General features: G+C 39.5%; 1 protein-coding gene across 3 annotated transcripts in view; it reads right to left on the bottom strand.

Annotated features, from left to right (window-relative positions):
- IFT56 (intraflagellar transport 56) overlaps positions 1 to 16,844 on the bottom strand; it is a 72,871-nt gene that overhangs the window by 16,865 nt on the left and 39,162 nt on the right. For 2 of the 3 annotated variants that reach the window (XM_070617892.1, XM_070617890.1), the window contains exons 8-11: positions 7,012 to 7,086; positions 3,610 to 3,712; positions 2,034 to 2,089; positions 904 to 957 (exon numbers count right to left, since the gene is read on the bottom strand). In XM_070617892.1, coding sequence (XP_070473993.1) covers positions 904 to 957; positions 2,034 to 2,089; positions 3,610 to 3,712; positions 7,012 to 7,086 — 288 coding nt within the window. The remainder of the gene's footprint in view (positions 1 to 903; positions 958 to 2,033; positions 2,090 to 3,609; positions 3,713 to 7,011; positions 7,087 to 16,844) is intronic. The other variant, XM_070617893.1, reaches the window with a different exon arrangement.

Here is a 16,844-nt window from a genome sequence, read left to right as displayed (position 1 = left end):
AACACCACAAATGTTGGAGAGGATGTGGATAAAAGGGAACCCTCAAACATTGCTGGTGGGAATGCAAACTGGTGCAGCCACTACAGAAAAGAGTATGGAGATTTCTCCAAAAGTTAAAAATAGAAAAACTATACGATCTAGCTATCCCACTACCAGGTATTTATCCAAAGAACTTGAACTAATGATCCAAAGAGATTTATGCAGCCCTATGTTCCTTGCAGCCTTCTTCACAATAGCCAAGACGTGGAAGCAACCCAAGTGCCCATCAACTGATGAATGGATAAAGAAGATGTGGAATATATATATACAATGGAATACTACTCCACCATAAAAAAAGACAAAATCGTCCCATTTGCAACAACAGGAATGGACCCTTAGGGTACGATGTTAAGTGAAATAAGCCAGATAGAGAAAGACAAACATGATTTCACTCATATGTGAAAGACAAACAAACACATGGATAAAAAGAACAGATTAGTGGTTACCAGAGGGGAAGGGGATTGTGGGTGGGCAAAAGGCGTAAAGGAGCACATATATACGGTGACCGATAATCAGGCTATTGGTGGTGAGTACGAGGCAGTCGATACAGAAACAGATAAATAATAATGTACATCTGAAATTAGACAATGTTATAAACCATTATGACCTCAATAAAATAATTTTTAAAAATTTGGGCTTTTTTAAAGCAAAGCAGCAATTCTCAGGGCTAAAGTTTTCTGTTTTTTTGTCTTTAAATAATACAGAACTCTTTCTACAGTGGAATCCGAATTGGTGACATGGAGAAAGGAAACGCAGAAGAGCCTATTTGTAAGCTTATTTCTGGTTGAACTCTGACATTTCTTTTGATCTTTTCCGCACGCTACAACTTGGCAAACTATAGATTACCAGCAATTTCATACTCACCGAACCCATTTCCTGGCCTAGGGCTGCATTGACCACTCCTTTGAGGATATACTCCTGGAAACATGGAATAACACTAATTAATTTAAAAGGAATATGGAGCTATGAGAAATCTTTCAAATTAATTATTTGCCTCCACTCAATAGTTTATTATCAAACGCTACCCAGAGCCGCTTTTCTCTGTCCTACCTCTGTCTTGAATGAAAGAATTAGAAGACTTCCATTTGGTTTCCAGGAAAGTGTCCAAGTAACAGAATTCATCATATTTGTAAATTCTCAATCTTAAGCAGAAAAACTCAGTGGAAACTTCCAGGAGTTAAGCTTTATTTTAATTCAATGGAAAAACTTAACAATAAAATGTTTTTGTAATAATTTTTATCACCTGTCAGCCACTGCCATTCTCTGTGACCACACCATATATATTATTTTCCCTTTCCAACGATATAATAACCTTCCTTTGCTAGTGATCCTTTTCCTCCTCTGATTTGCATTTGAAAGGTATTCTCTCTTTTGGAGTCCTGGGGCCTCACCTGTATCTCTTTCAGACTTGGTTCTATTCTTTAATAGATACCCTCCTTAGCAGCTTTATCAGTTTTTATGTGGGTGCTATTTTTATTTGAGGGCTCATAAAAGGAACACTACAAAAGATGCTGAAGCTTTTAACACACTTGTGAAATATACCTGTTTAGATTTCATGAGGTCTGGAGACATTTCTCAGCCAGTCTTTGATTCAGTAAGTGGAATGCCTACTGTGTGCTTACTGTACACAGCGTTGGAGATACACTATAGACTGTTCCCTGACTGCAAGGAGCTAACGATCTAGCCAGGGAGAAAGACAAGTTGCAGACAAATACACCAGTGAGATAAGTTTCAACAGAATTCTAGATTACAGTATTTTCAAACCTCAACCCTTTTGAGGAAATGATCACACATAAGGGAGTTTAAAACAGGAAAAAGTCTAGAATATTCATTCTCATATCCAAAGTCTCACATAATATTCCTAGATCAATACGTATGGTCTTTCGTGAGATTCTACAAGCAGGAATCTTATCTAACGTGCCTTCCAGCCACCTTTCTGAAATTGTGCTTTCAACAGAACTTGGTTAGTAAAAATGTGACACATTCTCAATTACCTGAGGAGTAGTAGGTTCCAGATCTTTAATTAAGTTATAAGCTTCTTGTACATCATCTGAAATATAAGAAATAAGTAACTATACTAGTCTGTATTCCAGTAAACTCTTCTAAAACAGTCCCCCAAAAGATAAGATCCTTCAGTACTCAAACATTCATGGGAACTATAATTTCTTTTATCTGTCCTCTAACTCTCCATCAAGTTCAATGCCGAGTAGTTATCCTAAAGATAAACAAATATCTGTAAGAAGCCCATATGAAGCCATGAAGCACCTAAAAAAATGTTCAAGCTAAGACTATGGACTAAGTATTATATACTAATGACATTATAATTATATAAGAAAAAAAATTTTTTTAAAGAGATATATATTAATTATGTAGGAGTGAAATGACAAAGTCTGGAATTTGCTTTAAAACATCTCAGCAACATGGGGCTGGCCCGGTAGCACAGCAGTTAAGTTTGCATGTTCCACTTCAGCAGCCCGGAGTTAACCAGTTTGGATCCCAGGTGTGGACACGGCACCACTTGGCAAGCCATGCTGTGGCAGGCATCCCACATGTAAAGTGGAGGAAGATGGGCACGGATGTTAGCTTAGAGCCAGTCTTCCTCAGCAAAAAGAGGAGAATTGTCAGCAGATGTTAGCTCAGGGCTGATCTTCCACAAAAAAAAAAATTTCAGCAACAAAAAGGGAGAGGGAGGATAGATGAAAAAAGACTGGCAATATCCTGCAGACTGCTGAATCTGGGATGAATTTTTGGGTGTTCATACTATTTACTTCTGTTTATGTTTGAAAATTTGTATAATAAAAATTAATTTATAAAATATGTTTCTTTAATTCTTGTCCAAAAGCATATTTCTTTGTGCTTGTATATCAAATAGAGGGAACTGTTTGCAAGTTCGTGTTCTTATTTTAATAAACACATTTTCCTCGATGAGGAATATGTTGTCTGGTTAGTTTAAAGGCCCACACTGTTAGTCTGAGGTCCGTGACAGAGTGCCACCACCAATGTGTGGTAGCTACTGCACTGTACTCATAACTCTTAGATAAAAGACTGCTTCAGGCATGTGTCTAACGATTTTAACCTTACTTAGCGGCAACAAATATCACATTCTCTTTGAATCATAATATTTCTCATAAGAAGCCAAAGGTACAAAGAAACAGAAAAGCAGACAATTAGAGCAAATAAAATACAGTTAATGATACAGAAAAAAGACAAGAAAATGTGGATGTACATTATACACAGGGGGACGCTAGAAAAAGAAAGACCTACAAGGGAGGGGAAGGAAAAACAATGGAACAACTGAAATAAAAATGGGTAGAGAACAAGAAAGAAAAACAGGAGGAAAAAAGAAAAACAGAATGAGGGAGAAGGTTGGAAGCAACAGAAAAGGAAAGAGAGGATAAAGAGAAAAGGCAAAAGAAATAAGCACCAATAAATTTGTTCCATCCTATGAAGCTGTTGCAAATATATTTTTGGAAGTACTATGGATTTTAAAAGTTAATAAAATAGTTCAATTAGAGAATAATTGTTCTAAAAATTTCTCGTTACAAGCAAGACCAAGACAGTTTTTCTTACCTTGACGAAGGTAGTAAATCACCAAGTTCAGCCTAGCTTCAGGAATGACATCAACCAGTGGGGGCAAAACCTGCAAAGCCCCTTCACCTCCTCGGAAAACAACCTAGAGATGGAGAAACCCTGTCATCATGGCAACAAGTATGAATATATTCACTGCTGGAAATGTTTAAGGAGCTGCCACTTACAACTAGGCACTCAGTTACTCTTTAAAAGGATGGATAGGGGCCGGCCCCATGGCCAAGTGGTTAAGTTCGTGTGCTCCGCTTTGGCGGCCCAGGGTTTTGCCAGTTCGGATCCTGGGTGCGGACATGGCACCGCTCATCAGGCCATGCTGAGGCGGCGTCCCACATGCCACAACAAGAAGGACCTACAACTAAAATATACAACTATGTACTGGGGGGCTTTGGGGAAAAAAAGGAAAAATAAAATCTTTAAAAGGATGGATATTTTTGAAGCTCTCTCTATATACATGACCTTAACCTCACAGAAAGAAAGCCATTATCTAAGCTATAAGAAGTATAAGAAACAGAATAAAGGCATAGCCCTATTGCATACATTTCCCTTTCTCTTCATAAGAACTGCAGAAAACTCTTAAAGTACTCAGTAATTAATGAAACTTTTTCTAGACATATTCTACATCAAAGCTCCATGAAGGAATTTATATAACCTATCTAAGCCTGTTTCCTCATCTCTAAATGGTATTAGTAACATCTACCTTTCAGGATTATTATGAAGATTAAATGAGTTAAAGTGGGCTAAATGTGTGGCATGTGGTAGGTAGTATTAACTAATTCAGCAATATTCACTAGCACCTACCATATGCCTGGTACCATAATAAGCACTGGGGTTAAAGCAAGACCGAGTTACTCCCCTGTCACTATAGAGGCTACATTCAAGTGGGGGGAGACATTCAATGGGCGAACATATAAGTATGTTGTCATATGATGATAAATGCCATACAGCCCAGCTAAAACAAAAACACCAACCACAAAAGGACAGTTTTGCACACTGCTGAGTACCCAGAACCTAGCACAGTGTCTGGCACACAGCAAGTTGTTTCATGAAGAAATATACAGAAATCAAGGCTACCAGGCATACACTACCTAATCTCTTCTTTCTACCTCAAAATAGCCATTTGGTCATCTTGTTTGGTTTCTCCTTGTCTGAGATGTTCCCTTCTTTTACCAAGATTAAATCCTTCACCTGTCTTCTTAATCTCATGACTTCTAACTCCATCTGGATCTTGTTTCTCCATTAATTAATCATTCTATCTTCATTAGTCCTGGTCCTACTTCTCAACTTTAAACATACACAAGGGTTTTTGCTCTCTTGAGAATCTTCCACTTGGTGCCACTGTTCCCTCTGGACAGGCCCTTTTTTCTTCTTTCTTTCATTGCCGCACTTGAAAAGTACATGGCTTACTGCTTCAGCTTTCTTCTCATCCTCTCGCTCCTTAACCTCCCAGAAAACTGACTTCTGCTCTCACCACACTGGTAAACTTACTCTCACAAGTCACAAATTAACCCCTTTAACAAAATTCTTTTCTGTCCTCTTGCTCCATGATGTGTCTGTAGTTTTGACACTGATGGCCATAGCATGACAACAACAGCCCTGTTTACGAAATGCTTACTACATGCTATATACTGTGCAATGTACATTATACACATTACTTCATCTAATCCTCACGAGAAAATAAGGCAGGTACTATAATTTCTCCTGTTCTACATATGAGAACACTGAGACTCAGCAATGTTAAGTGACTTATCCAAAGTCACAAAGCTAGTACACAGTGTAGCTTCACTTTGACCTCAAGTCTGACTGCAAAAGTCAATGCTCATAACCCTTTACATTGCTCAATATTTTTCAAGTTTTGTTTTAAACTACATAAATAATACGTGTTCACTGGAAAAAAAACTTATAGTGTCACAAAAGGGAAAAGGAAAATTTCCATATTCTCACTTCTTTCTTTAATCCCACTGTCCAAATACTGCTATTTACTAGCTGATATACTCCTTCCAGTCATATATACATATAGTGTTTCTTTACTCTGGCCGTATATTATATCTACGTGGGAAGCTTTTAAGAAAAATACTGATAGCCGAGCCCTCGCCCAACCATTAAATAAGAATCTCTGGGGGGTGGAGTCCATATATCATTACTGTAAAAAACCTCGCAGGTGATTAAAATGTGCAGTTGTAAATGACATTCCACTATCTAGGTGCTCTTTCTTGCCCGCTCTTTCTTGTCTTATTTGCTTATTCTCCTTCTTCCAGCCCCTTAAATACAGATGCTCTCTTGGAACCATATTTTTCTGTTTTTACCTGTTCTTCCACATTTAGTTGTCAGGACTTCAGCAATCACTTCTCTTATGAATACTCCTAAGCCTATTCTCCAGTCTTGATCTCTCTCCAAGTTTAATTTCCAGACTAACACACCATTCCCCACAAAAATTAACCTGGCTTTAATTCATAAACTGGATTAGAAGTGAAAAGAGGCAGAAGCTCATAATAGAAACTATCCAAAGAAAACTATACCTGTGCTGGAAACCTGAATTAGAGAAGGAATGGAATAAATATAAGACATTGCCAAGAAAGAATTAATAGGATTAAAGTGACCAAATAGAGATCAGAGATAAAGGAGAGGAGAGAGTCTAAGACAGCTATGGTTTTTAGCATGTGTACTAGGAGAATTGGTGGTAAAGAAAGAAATAGAGAAATCAGAAGGAAAAGGTGTAGTTAATATTGCCATTTTTAGATGAGGAATCTGAAACTCAGAAATATTGAATAATTTGCCCAATGTCCCCAAGTGTCTGAGTTGAAAACAGCTACTCTGCATCCACTATATTGCTTGATCAACAGAATCAAGCAATCTGAATCTGGATATTTTTTAGCAACGGCCATGATAATCCAGCCCTAAACCTAATCACCCCCTTACTTTTTCACTAAGTAAAACTTTACTTTTCACTATGCCCCAGTGTAAACTTTCTGTCCTAGTAAGCTCAGTCTGCTCACAACCTGTCACATATGTCACCCTCATTCTAACTCCATGCCCTTGCCTTGAATGAACCCTCTAAATCTCAGCCCTATTCCAAAGACAAGCTCCAGTTTTACTTTTACCAGAAAATCCTTCCCATTTGTTCTAACCCACAAGGATATGTTCCTTTGGCTTTGCCAACAAAATGAATGCTTGGATCTACACTACCTTGTACCTCTTTCTAAATACCCTCCCAAAAAGGATTTCCTTGAGGAAAGGATCTGATATGGTAAACTCCTTTTCTCTCCTCCACAACAAGGAGGAGTTCACTTGAGTAGAGATATCTCCCTTCATTCATCTTTCTAACTGCTGTGATGTACCAAAGGAGGGTAGGACTCAAGTTAGTCAAGATGGAAAGTTATTATTCACCAGATTGTGCTTGATGAGTTCTTTAGCAAACTCAAAGGAAGAAGAAGCGTTGTCCATCAAGCTTTTGAGTTCTGCCTGAAATTGAAAAACGAAAGGCTTATGAAGATAACAAGTGAAAGTTCTTACACCACATATTTGCACAGTGTTTTATAGTTTACAAAGAATTTATCATACTATTTCATCTGTTCTTCAGGACTAAGAAATAGTCAATATAATTATTATTATCCTCATTTTACAGATGAGAACATTGAGGCTTATAAACATTAAGTGACTTGAACCTTACACTAAGCAAGTTTGAAACTGGTGAACCCAAGTCTGAAGACTACTAGAGTCAGTCTTTTCTTTCAGGAATAAAAGTGATAAGGGAGCTAAACTTTTAACAACTGAGGTTGATTCTTCAGTCTGACCATTGCATCTATATCCTGAATTCTCATAGTACTTCCTTCCTGCCGCATTGGACTTTATTTACATAACTCAATTAAAACACCTTCTCCCTTCTGTTTTATTATTTATTAGACCTACCAGATCTCTTCTGTATTCTCCTGCCCCCTTAATTCATTTAGAACAAATGGTTACCCATTTCCAGTGTCTTCACTAATACCCTAGACTCACCTACTTCCTCTTTCTGCTATTCCTACCTTGCCCATCTATAATTTTGAGTAATCCTCCTCTCCTCCTTTTTCTACTTCTATCAGTGGTTAGCTAAGCTTTTCTGGATACATAATTAAATTCTTGACTGTTCTCACTAACTACTACAAACTTGTTCTACCTGATCTCATAAATGCACGTCTGCTCAGCAATCCTTTCATTAATCTCTGCTCTTGTCCACAGCAGCAGTTCCAAAGTGCTGGGTAATATCAGGTTAGAACAGCAGTTTTCAAGCTTTTTGATCTCAAGATCACTTTTATAAGCTTAAAGATAATTAAGGATCCCAAAGAGCTTTTGTTTATGTAGGTGATAGCCATCAATATTTATTAAAAATTAAAACAGAAATTTTTAAGTATTCAATTAATCAAAAATAAACCCACTACACATTAACACAAATATTTTTCATTTTAAAAAACTGTATTTACCAAAACAAAAATTTAGTGAGAAGAGTTTTACATTTTTGCAAATCTCCTTAATGTCTGGCTTAAAAGAGGACAGCTAGATTAGCATACCTGTAACTGCATTTGACCTATTTTGAAACAATTTTGTCTCTGGAAAACTTCACTACACACTTGAGCAAATAACAGTGAAAACACAAAATCTTTCAGTATTATGAGGATCGTTTCAGTCTCAGGCAGGGCTAGCTGGGACTAAGAGTGACGCAAGTGAGATGCCTAGGGACAGAATTTAAAGCAGCACTCGCCGCACAAGAAAAACCTCTTCAACATCATTAGCCACCAGGGAAACGCAACTCAAAACCACAATGAGATTCCACTTCATGTCCACTGAGATGGCTAGAATAAAAATGTCGGATAATAACAACAGTTGGCAAGGACGCAGAGAAGCTAAAACTCCTATACGCTGCTGGTGGTAATGTAAACTGGTGCAGCTACTTTGGAAAATGGTTTGGCAGTTCTCAATTAAACATAAAGCTACCACATGACTCAGCAATTCTACTCCTAGTTTTATACCCAAGAGAAATGAAAACATGTCCAAAACATGTGCAAAAACATGTACACAAATGTTTATAGCAGCATTATTCGTAATAGGCAGAAGGTAAAAACAACCAATGTCCATCAGGTGATGAATGAAAAATAAAATGTGGTATATATAGATAAAATAGAATATTATTTGGTCGTGAAAATGAATGAAGTACTAATACTTGCTACAACATATAAACATTATAAACATTATGCTAAGAAAAAGAAGTCAGTCATAAATGATCACATATTATATGATTCCTTTTAGATGAAATATCCAGAATAGGAAAATCTAGAGAGAAAGTAGATTAGTAGTTGCTTGGGGCTGGGGGAATAACAGTTAATAGCTAAGGAGTATGGGGTTTCTTTTTGAGGTAACGGAAATGTTCTAAAATTGACTGTGGTGATGATTGCATATACCTGTGAATATACTAAAAACGATTAAATTGCATATTTTAAAAGGGTGCATTGTGTGGTATGCTAGTTATATCTCAATAAACCTGTTAAAAAATAAAACCATAGGGGCCGGCCTGGTGGGGCAGCAGTTAAGTGCTCACATTCCGCTTCAGTGGCCTGGGTTTCACCGGTTCAGATCCCGGGTACAGACATGGCACCGCTTGGCAAGCCATGCTGTGGTAGGCGTCCCACCTATTAAGTACAGGAAGATGGGCACAGATGTCAGATCAGGGCCAGTCTTCCTCAGCAAAAAGAGCAGGATTGGCAGCATATGTTAGCTCAGGGCTAATCTTCCTCAAAAAAACCCACCAAAAATCTATAAACAGAAGATGAAAGTCATCTTATCTATGTTAGAGTGAAAATGACCTTCCTAAAAGCATGACACCAATGATAGAAACCATGTAAGAAATATTCTGCATGAAATGTATCCTCTTACATTCAAATTTTCTGTGTCCTTATATTTAAAACGTATTAGAGTTTTGTCTTTTCAATCTAATTTACCAATTTTTGTCTTTTAATTGAGAAGTTAGATCTTTCAAAAATAATATAATTACAGATAATTTGCATTTGAAAAAGGCAAAATAAGGCTTTTAGAAGTTAATATCAGAGAATATGATCTTAGGCTAGGAAGTCATTTCTTAAACAATGGTCTTAAAAAAGATACAGAAAGCACTAAAACAAAGAAAAAAATTAATCTGACTGTTTCCGCCTATAAAACTTTTGATAACTGCTAATGTTTACGGAGAGTTTACTATGTGCACCAGCTTAGGACTTTACATTACAGCACATCACTTAATCTGCACAGCAACCTACAATAAGCCAGTACTATCACTTTCCCTATTTTGCAGATGATGTTTAAGGAGGTTAAGTAGTCCACTGAAAGCCACACAGCTAGTAAGCTAGGATTGGAATTTGGGTCTATCTGATTTCAAAAAACCTGTTCTTAATCACTATAGGCCTTCCCAGTTTGGGGGAAAAAGTTCTTTTAATACTTTATTCTCTGAAACCAGCGTTCTCCTTTGCACCAGAATCTTATATTCACTGCTTCTATTTCTTCATTATCTACATCCCATCCCTCTGCCATATCTTTTTTTTTTTTTTTTTTTTTTATTTTTTTATTTTTTATTTTTTTATTAATGTTATGATAGATTACAACCTTGTGAGATTTCAGTTGTACATTTTTGTTAGTCATGTTGTGGGTACACCACTTCCCCCTCCGTACCCTCCCCCCACCCCCCCTTTTCCCTGGTAACCACCAATCAGATCTCCTTCTCAATATACTAATTTCCACCTATGAGTGGAGTCATATAGAGTTCGTCTTTCTCTGACTGACTTATTTCGCTTAACATAATACCCTCGAGGTCCATCCACATTGTTGTGAATGGGCCAATTTCGTCTTTTTTTATGGCTGAGTAGTATTCCATTGTGTATATATACCACATCTTCTTTATCCAATCATTAGTTTCTGGGCATGTAGGCTGGTTCCACGTCTTGGCTATTGTAAATAATGCTGCAATGAACATAGGGGTGCAACGGACTCTTGAGATATCTGATATCAGGTTCTTAGGATAGATACCCAGTAATGGGATGGCTGGGTCATAGGGTATTTCTATTTTTAACTTTTTGAGAAATCTCCATACTGTTTTCCATAGTGGCTGTACCAGTTTGCATTCCCACCAACAGTGTATGAGGGTTCCTCTTTCTCCACAACCCCTCCAACATTTGTCGTTCTTGGTTTTGGATGTTTTTGCCAATCTAACGGGGGTAAGGTGATATCTTAGTGTAGTTTTGATTTGCATTTCCCTGATGATTAGCGATGATGAACATCTTTTCATGTGTCTATTGGCCATATTTATATCTTCTTTTGAGAAATGTCTGTTCATGTCCTCTGCCCATTTTTTGATCGGGTTGTTTGTTTTTTTGTTGTTAAGCAGTGTGAGTTCTTTGTATATTATGGAGATTAACCCTTTGTCGGATAAGTGGCTTGTAAATATTTTTTCCCAATTAGTGAGCTGTTTTTTTGTTTCAATCCTGTTTTCCCTTGCCTTGAAGAAGCTCTTTAGTCTGATGAAGTCCCATTTGTTTATTCTTTCTATTGTTTCCCTCAACTGAGGAGTTACAGTGTCCGAAAAGATTCTTTTGAAACTGATGTCAAAGAGTGTACTGCCTATATTCTCTTCCAAAAGACTTATTGTCTCAGGCCTAATCTTTAGGTCTTTGATCCATTTTGAGTTTATTTTGGTGTGTGGAGAAAAAGAATGGTCAATTTTCAATCTTTTGCATGTGGCTGTCCAGTTTTCCCAGCACCATTTGTTGAAGAGACTTTCTTTTCTCCATTGTAGGCCCTCTGCTCCTTTGTCGAAGATTAGCTGTCCATAGATGTGTGGTTTTATCTCTGGGCTTTCAATTCTGTTCCATTGATCTGTGGACCTGTTTTTGTACCAGTACCATGCTGTTTTGATCACTGTAGCTTTGTAGTATGTTTTGAAATCGGGGATTGTGATTCCGCCGGCTTTGTTTTTCTTGCTCAGGATTGCTTTAGCAATTCGCGGTCTTTTGTTGCCCCATATGAATTTTAGGATTGTTTGTTCAATTTCTGTGAAGAATGTTCTTGGGATTCTGATTGGGATAGCATTGAATCTGTATATTGCTTTAGGTAGTATGGACATTTTAACTATGTTTATTCTTCCGATCCATGTGCAAGGGATGTCTTTCCATCTCTTTATGTCATCGCCTATTTCTTTCAAGAGAGTCTTGTAGTTTTCATTGTATAGATCCTTCACTTCCTTGGTTAAGTTTATCCCAAGGTATTTTATTCTTTTCGTTGCTATTGTGAATGGGATAGAGTTCTTGAGTTCTTTTTCTGTTAGTTTATTGTTAGTGTATAGAAATGCTACTGATTTATGCACGTTAATTTTATACCCTGCTACTTTGCTGTAGTTGTTGATTATTTCTAATAGTTTTTCTGTGGATTCTTTGGGGTTTTCTATGTATAAGATCATGTCGTCTGCAAACAACGAGAGTTTTACTTCTTCGTTACCTATTTGGATTCCTTTTATTTCTTTTTCCTGCCGAATTGCTCTGGCCAGCACCTCCAGAACTATGTTGAATAGGAGTGGTGAAAGTGGGCACCCTTGTCTTGTTCCTGTCCTCAGAGGGATGGCTTTCAGCTTTTGTCCATTGAGTATGATGTTGGCTGTGGGTCTATCATATATGGCCTTTATTATGTTAAGGTACTTTCCTTCTATACCCATTTTACTGAGGGTTTTTATCATAAATGGGTGTTGGATCTTGTCGAATGCTTTCTCTGCATCTATTGAGATGATCATGTGGTTTTTGGTTTTCATTTTGTTAATGTAGTGTATCACGTTGATTGACTTGCGGATGTTGAACCATCCCTGTGTCCCTGGTATAAATCCCACTTGATCATGGTGTATAATCTTTTTGATGTATTGCTGTAATCGGTTTGCCAAAATTTTGTTGAGGATTTTTGCATCTATGTTCATCAGTGATATCGGCCTGTAGTTCTCCTTCTTTGTGTTGTCCTTGTCAGGTTTGGGGATCAGAGTGATGTTGGCTTCATAGAATGTGTTAGGGAGTTCTCCATCTTTCTCAATTTTCTGGAACAGTTTGAGGAGAATAGGTATTAAGTCTTCTTTGAATGTTTGGTAGAATTCTCCAGAGAAGCCGTCTGGTCCTGGACTCTTGTTTTTGGGGAGGTTTTTGATTACCGTTTCTATTTCCTTACTTGTGATTGGTCTATTCAGATTCTCCATTTCTTCCTGATTCAGTTTGGGGAGATTGTAGGAGTCTAGGAATTTGTCCATTTCTTCCAGGTTGTTCAATTTGTTGGCATATAGTTTTTCATAGTATTCTCTTATGATCTCTTGTATTTCATTGGTATCTGTTGTGATTTCTCCTCTGTCATTCCTGATTTTATTAATTTGCGATTTCTCTCTTCTTTTCTTGGTGAGTCTGGCTAGGGGTTTGTCAATTTTGTTAATTCTTTCGAAGAACCAACTCTTTGTTTCATTGATCCTTTCTATTGTCTTTTTTGTTTCAATATCGTTTATTTCTGCTCTTATTTTTATTATTTCCCTCCTTCTACTGACTCTGGGCCTTGTTTGTTCTTCTTTTTCTAGTTCTGTTAGGTGTCGTTTGAGGTTGCTTACGTGAGCTTTTTCTTGTTTAGTGAGGTGAGCCTGTATTGCGATGAATTTCCCTCTTAGGACTGCTTTTGCTGCATCCCAAATGATTTGGTATGTCGTGTTCTCATTTTCATTTGTCTCCAGATAATATTTGATTTCTTCTTTAATTTCTTCAATGATCCATTGTTTGTTGAGAAGCGTGTTGTTTAGTCTCCACATTTTTGCACCTTTCTCTGCTTTTTTCTTGTAGTTGATTTCTAGTTTAATAGCGTTATGATCAGAAAAGATGCTTGATATTATTTCAACTCTCTTGTATTTATTGATGTTTGCTTTGGTTCCCAAAATATGGTCAATCCTTGAGAATGTTCCATGTGCACTTGAGAAGAATGTGTAACCTGCTGTTTTTGGATGAAGTGTTCTATATATATCTATTAAGTCCATCTGGTCTAATTTTTCATTTAATTCTATTATTTCCTTGTTGATTTTCTGTCTGGATGTTCTGTCCATTGGTGTTAATGGTGTGTTGAGGTCCCCTACTATTATTGTATTGTTGTTGATGTCTTCTTTTAGTTCTATTAAGAGTTGCTTTACAAATTTTGGTGCTCCTGTGTTGGGTGCGTATATATTTATAAGTGTTATGTCTTCTTGGTGGAGAGTCCCTTTTATCATTATATACTGTCCCTCTTTGTCTTTCTTTATCTGTTTTGCTTTGAAATCTACCTTGTCTGATATTAGTATAGCGACACCTGCTTTCTTTTGTTCATTATTAGCTTGGAGTATTGTTCTCCATCCCTTCACTCTGAGTCTGTGTTTGTCTTTGGGGCTGAGGTGTGTTTCCTGGAGGCAGCATATTGTTGGATCTTGTTCTTTGATCCATCCTGCCACTCTGTGTCTTTTGATTGGGGAGTTCAATCCGTTTACATTTAGAGTGATTATTGAGACGTGGTGGCCTACCACTACCATTTTGTGTCTTGTTTTCCGGTTTTCTTCAGTTTCCTTTGTTTCTCGTTCCATGGTTTAATCTGTTCTGATGTAGAGCTGCTACTCTCTGTTGTTGTCCTTCTACTTATCTCCTCTGCTCTTGGTTTTGTAGTCCCTTTCCTTTTTTGGATTTTTCAGGAATGAGGGTTTTCCTGAGGATTTCCTGAAGAGGAGGTTTTGTGGCAATGAACTCCCTTAATTTTTGTTTATCTGGGAAAGTTTTTATTTCTCCATCGTATTTGAAGGATATTTTCGCTGGGTAGAGAATTCTCGGCTGTAGGTTTTTGTCCTTCAGATTATTGAATATATCATTCCACTCTCTTCTAGCCTGTAAAGTTTCTGCTGAGAAATCTGCTGATAGCCTGATGGGGGTTCCTTTGTAGGTTAGTTTCTTTTGCCTGGCTGTCCTTAATATTTTCTCCTTGTCGTTGACTTTTGCTAGCTTCACTACTATATGCCGTGGAGTTGGTCTTCTTGCATTGATAAAGTTTGGAGATCTATTGGCTTCTGTCACCTGAAGATCCATCTCCCTCACCAGATTTGGGAAGTTCTCAGCCATTATTTCTTTGAATAGGTTTTCTGCCCCTTTCTCCTTCTCTTCTCCCTCTGGTATACCTATAATCCTTACGTTGCATCTCCTAATTGTGTCTGATAATTCTCGGAGAGTTTCTTCATTTCTTTTAAGTCTTGCTTCTCTCTCCTCCTCTGCCTGCAACAATTCTATATTGCCATCTTCCAAATTGCTAATTCTTTCCTCCATATTATCGGCCCTACTGTTCAGAGCATCTAGATTTTTCTTAATCTCCTCTATTGTGTTCTTCATTTCCAGTATTTCTGTTTGGTTCTTCTTTATCGTATCAAACTCTTTTGTGACATAGCTCCTGAACTCGTTGAGTTGTCGGTCAGAATTCTCTCTTAACTCAGTGAGTATTTTAATGATGGCTGTTTTGAAGTCATCATCATTTAGGTTATATATCTCATTTTCTTTGGGATTGTTTTCTGTGTATTTGTTACTTTCTTTCTGTTCTGGAGATTTGATGTATTTTTTCATATTGCTTGATGATGTTGATTTGTGCCTCCGCATGGAGATAGAGTTTAGTTGCTCCTTTCACTTGTTTCAGCTGCTGCGGTGGGGGGAGCAGCTGTTTATACTTCACCAACCAGGAACCCTGTCCGTAGTTGCTAACTGGGCCTGGGCCCCTCTTCGTAGCCACAGTGGCCCTTTGGATTCCCTCCTCTGCCGTGGGGGCCGTCACGGGGGGCTTCAGACTGCAGGTGCCTACTGTTGTTGCCCACCTAGATGCGCTCTCTCCTTGGGGTCTGCAACGGTGTTATGGGCTTTTCCAGCGGCCAGGGGTGGGATCACTTTTATTTGTCGCTCGGTTGCTGTCGGCACCCACCAAATCTCACTTGTCCTCTATGGGTCGCAGGAGAGCTATTGGCATCTTCTACAGTCTGTGGTTAGTACACCTAGCTATGCTGCTTTTGCCCTGGGGTCTTCCAGCCTTGTGGCTGGCGGCTGGGTGCCTTCTACTGGTGCTGTGCAGAGGCTTTCCCTAAGGCTTCTGTGAGCCTGTAGGGTTTCCCCCTAGGCTACTAAGCTGGGTCTCTGGAACTCTCTCCAGCCCCAGTCCTCTCCGAGATCTCCGGCAATCCCTAGCCTCACCTGGTGGGCAACGGCAGCTGGGGGTCGCCCCGCCCTCTGGGCTTCTGTCCGGGCTTCTGCCGGGAGCCCTGAGTGCTCAGCGTGGCCCCTCTGCTACCGACAGACAGAGAGTTTTGTCTGCTGCCTGGGGGAGCTCCGGCACTTCCCCTCCGGGTCGCCGATCCGGCCTTTGAAAATTCCCCCGCCCCGGTCCTCTCCGAGATCTCCGGCAATCCCTAGTCCCACGGGGCGGGCAACGGCAGCTGGGGGTCGCCCCGCCCTCTGGGCTTCTGTCCGGGCCTCTGCCGGGAGCTCTGAATGCTCAGCGTGGCCCCTCTGCTACCGGCAGACAGAGAGTTTTGTCTGCTGCCTGGCGGAGCTCCGGCGCTTCCCCACCGGGTCGCCGGACCCGCCTTTGAAAGATCCCCCGCCCCGGTCCTCTCCGAGATCTCCAGCAATCCCTAGTCCCACGGGGCGGGCAACGGCAGCTGGGAGACCTCCGTGCCCACCGTGTCTCTCTCTGGGACCCTCCGGGCGCCCCGAGCACCAGGCCGGGTCTCCCCGCCAATGGCGGGGAGAGACTCTCCCCGCGGGCTCAGGTGTGCAACTCCAAAGTTTCCCTCTGCGTTTAGGAGTAATTGCGGGGGGTTTAAGTAGGGTTCTGGTCACCTGTTTCCACCGTCGCTCCTCTGTTGTGTTCTCGCTCCTGCCCTAGATGTGTGTGGATCCTCTGGGGGCGTCCGTTGGAAGAAAGCCGCTTGCGGGTACTAGGCTGCCCGTCGGGGTCGGAGAGTTTTCACCTATTTCCACATCCTCCCGGAGGAAAGTCCGTCCGCCTTCCGATGTATAGTCGCGTGGGTGTCTCAGACGTCCTGAGATGCTGTCTGGATATCCTTTGTCAAGCGATAAGTGTCCAAATAATTGTAGACTCGAAGGGCGAGAGACAAAGAGGACTACTCACGGCGCCATCTTGGA

The sequence above is a fragment of the Equus przewalskii genome, chromosome 4 (assembly GCF_037783145.1).
Source record: "Equus przewalskii isolate Varuska chromosome 4, EquPr2, whole genome shotgun sequence".
Taxonomy (NCBI): Eukaryota; Metazoa; Chordata; class Mammalia; order Perissodactyla; family Equidae; genus Equus; species Equus przewalskii.
Note: the sequence above shows the minus strand (reverse complement) of the source record. Positions and strands in the feature narration are given on the sequence as shown.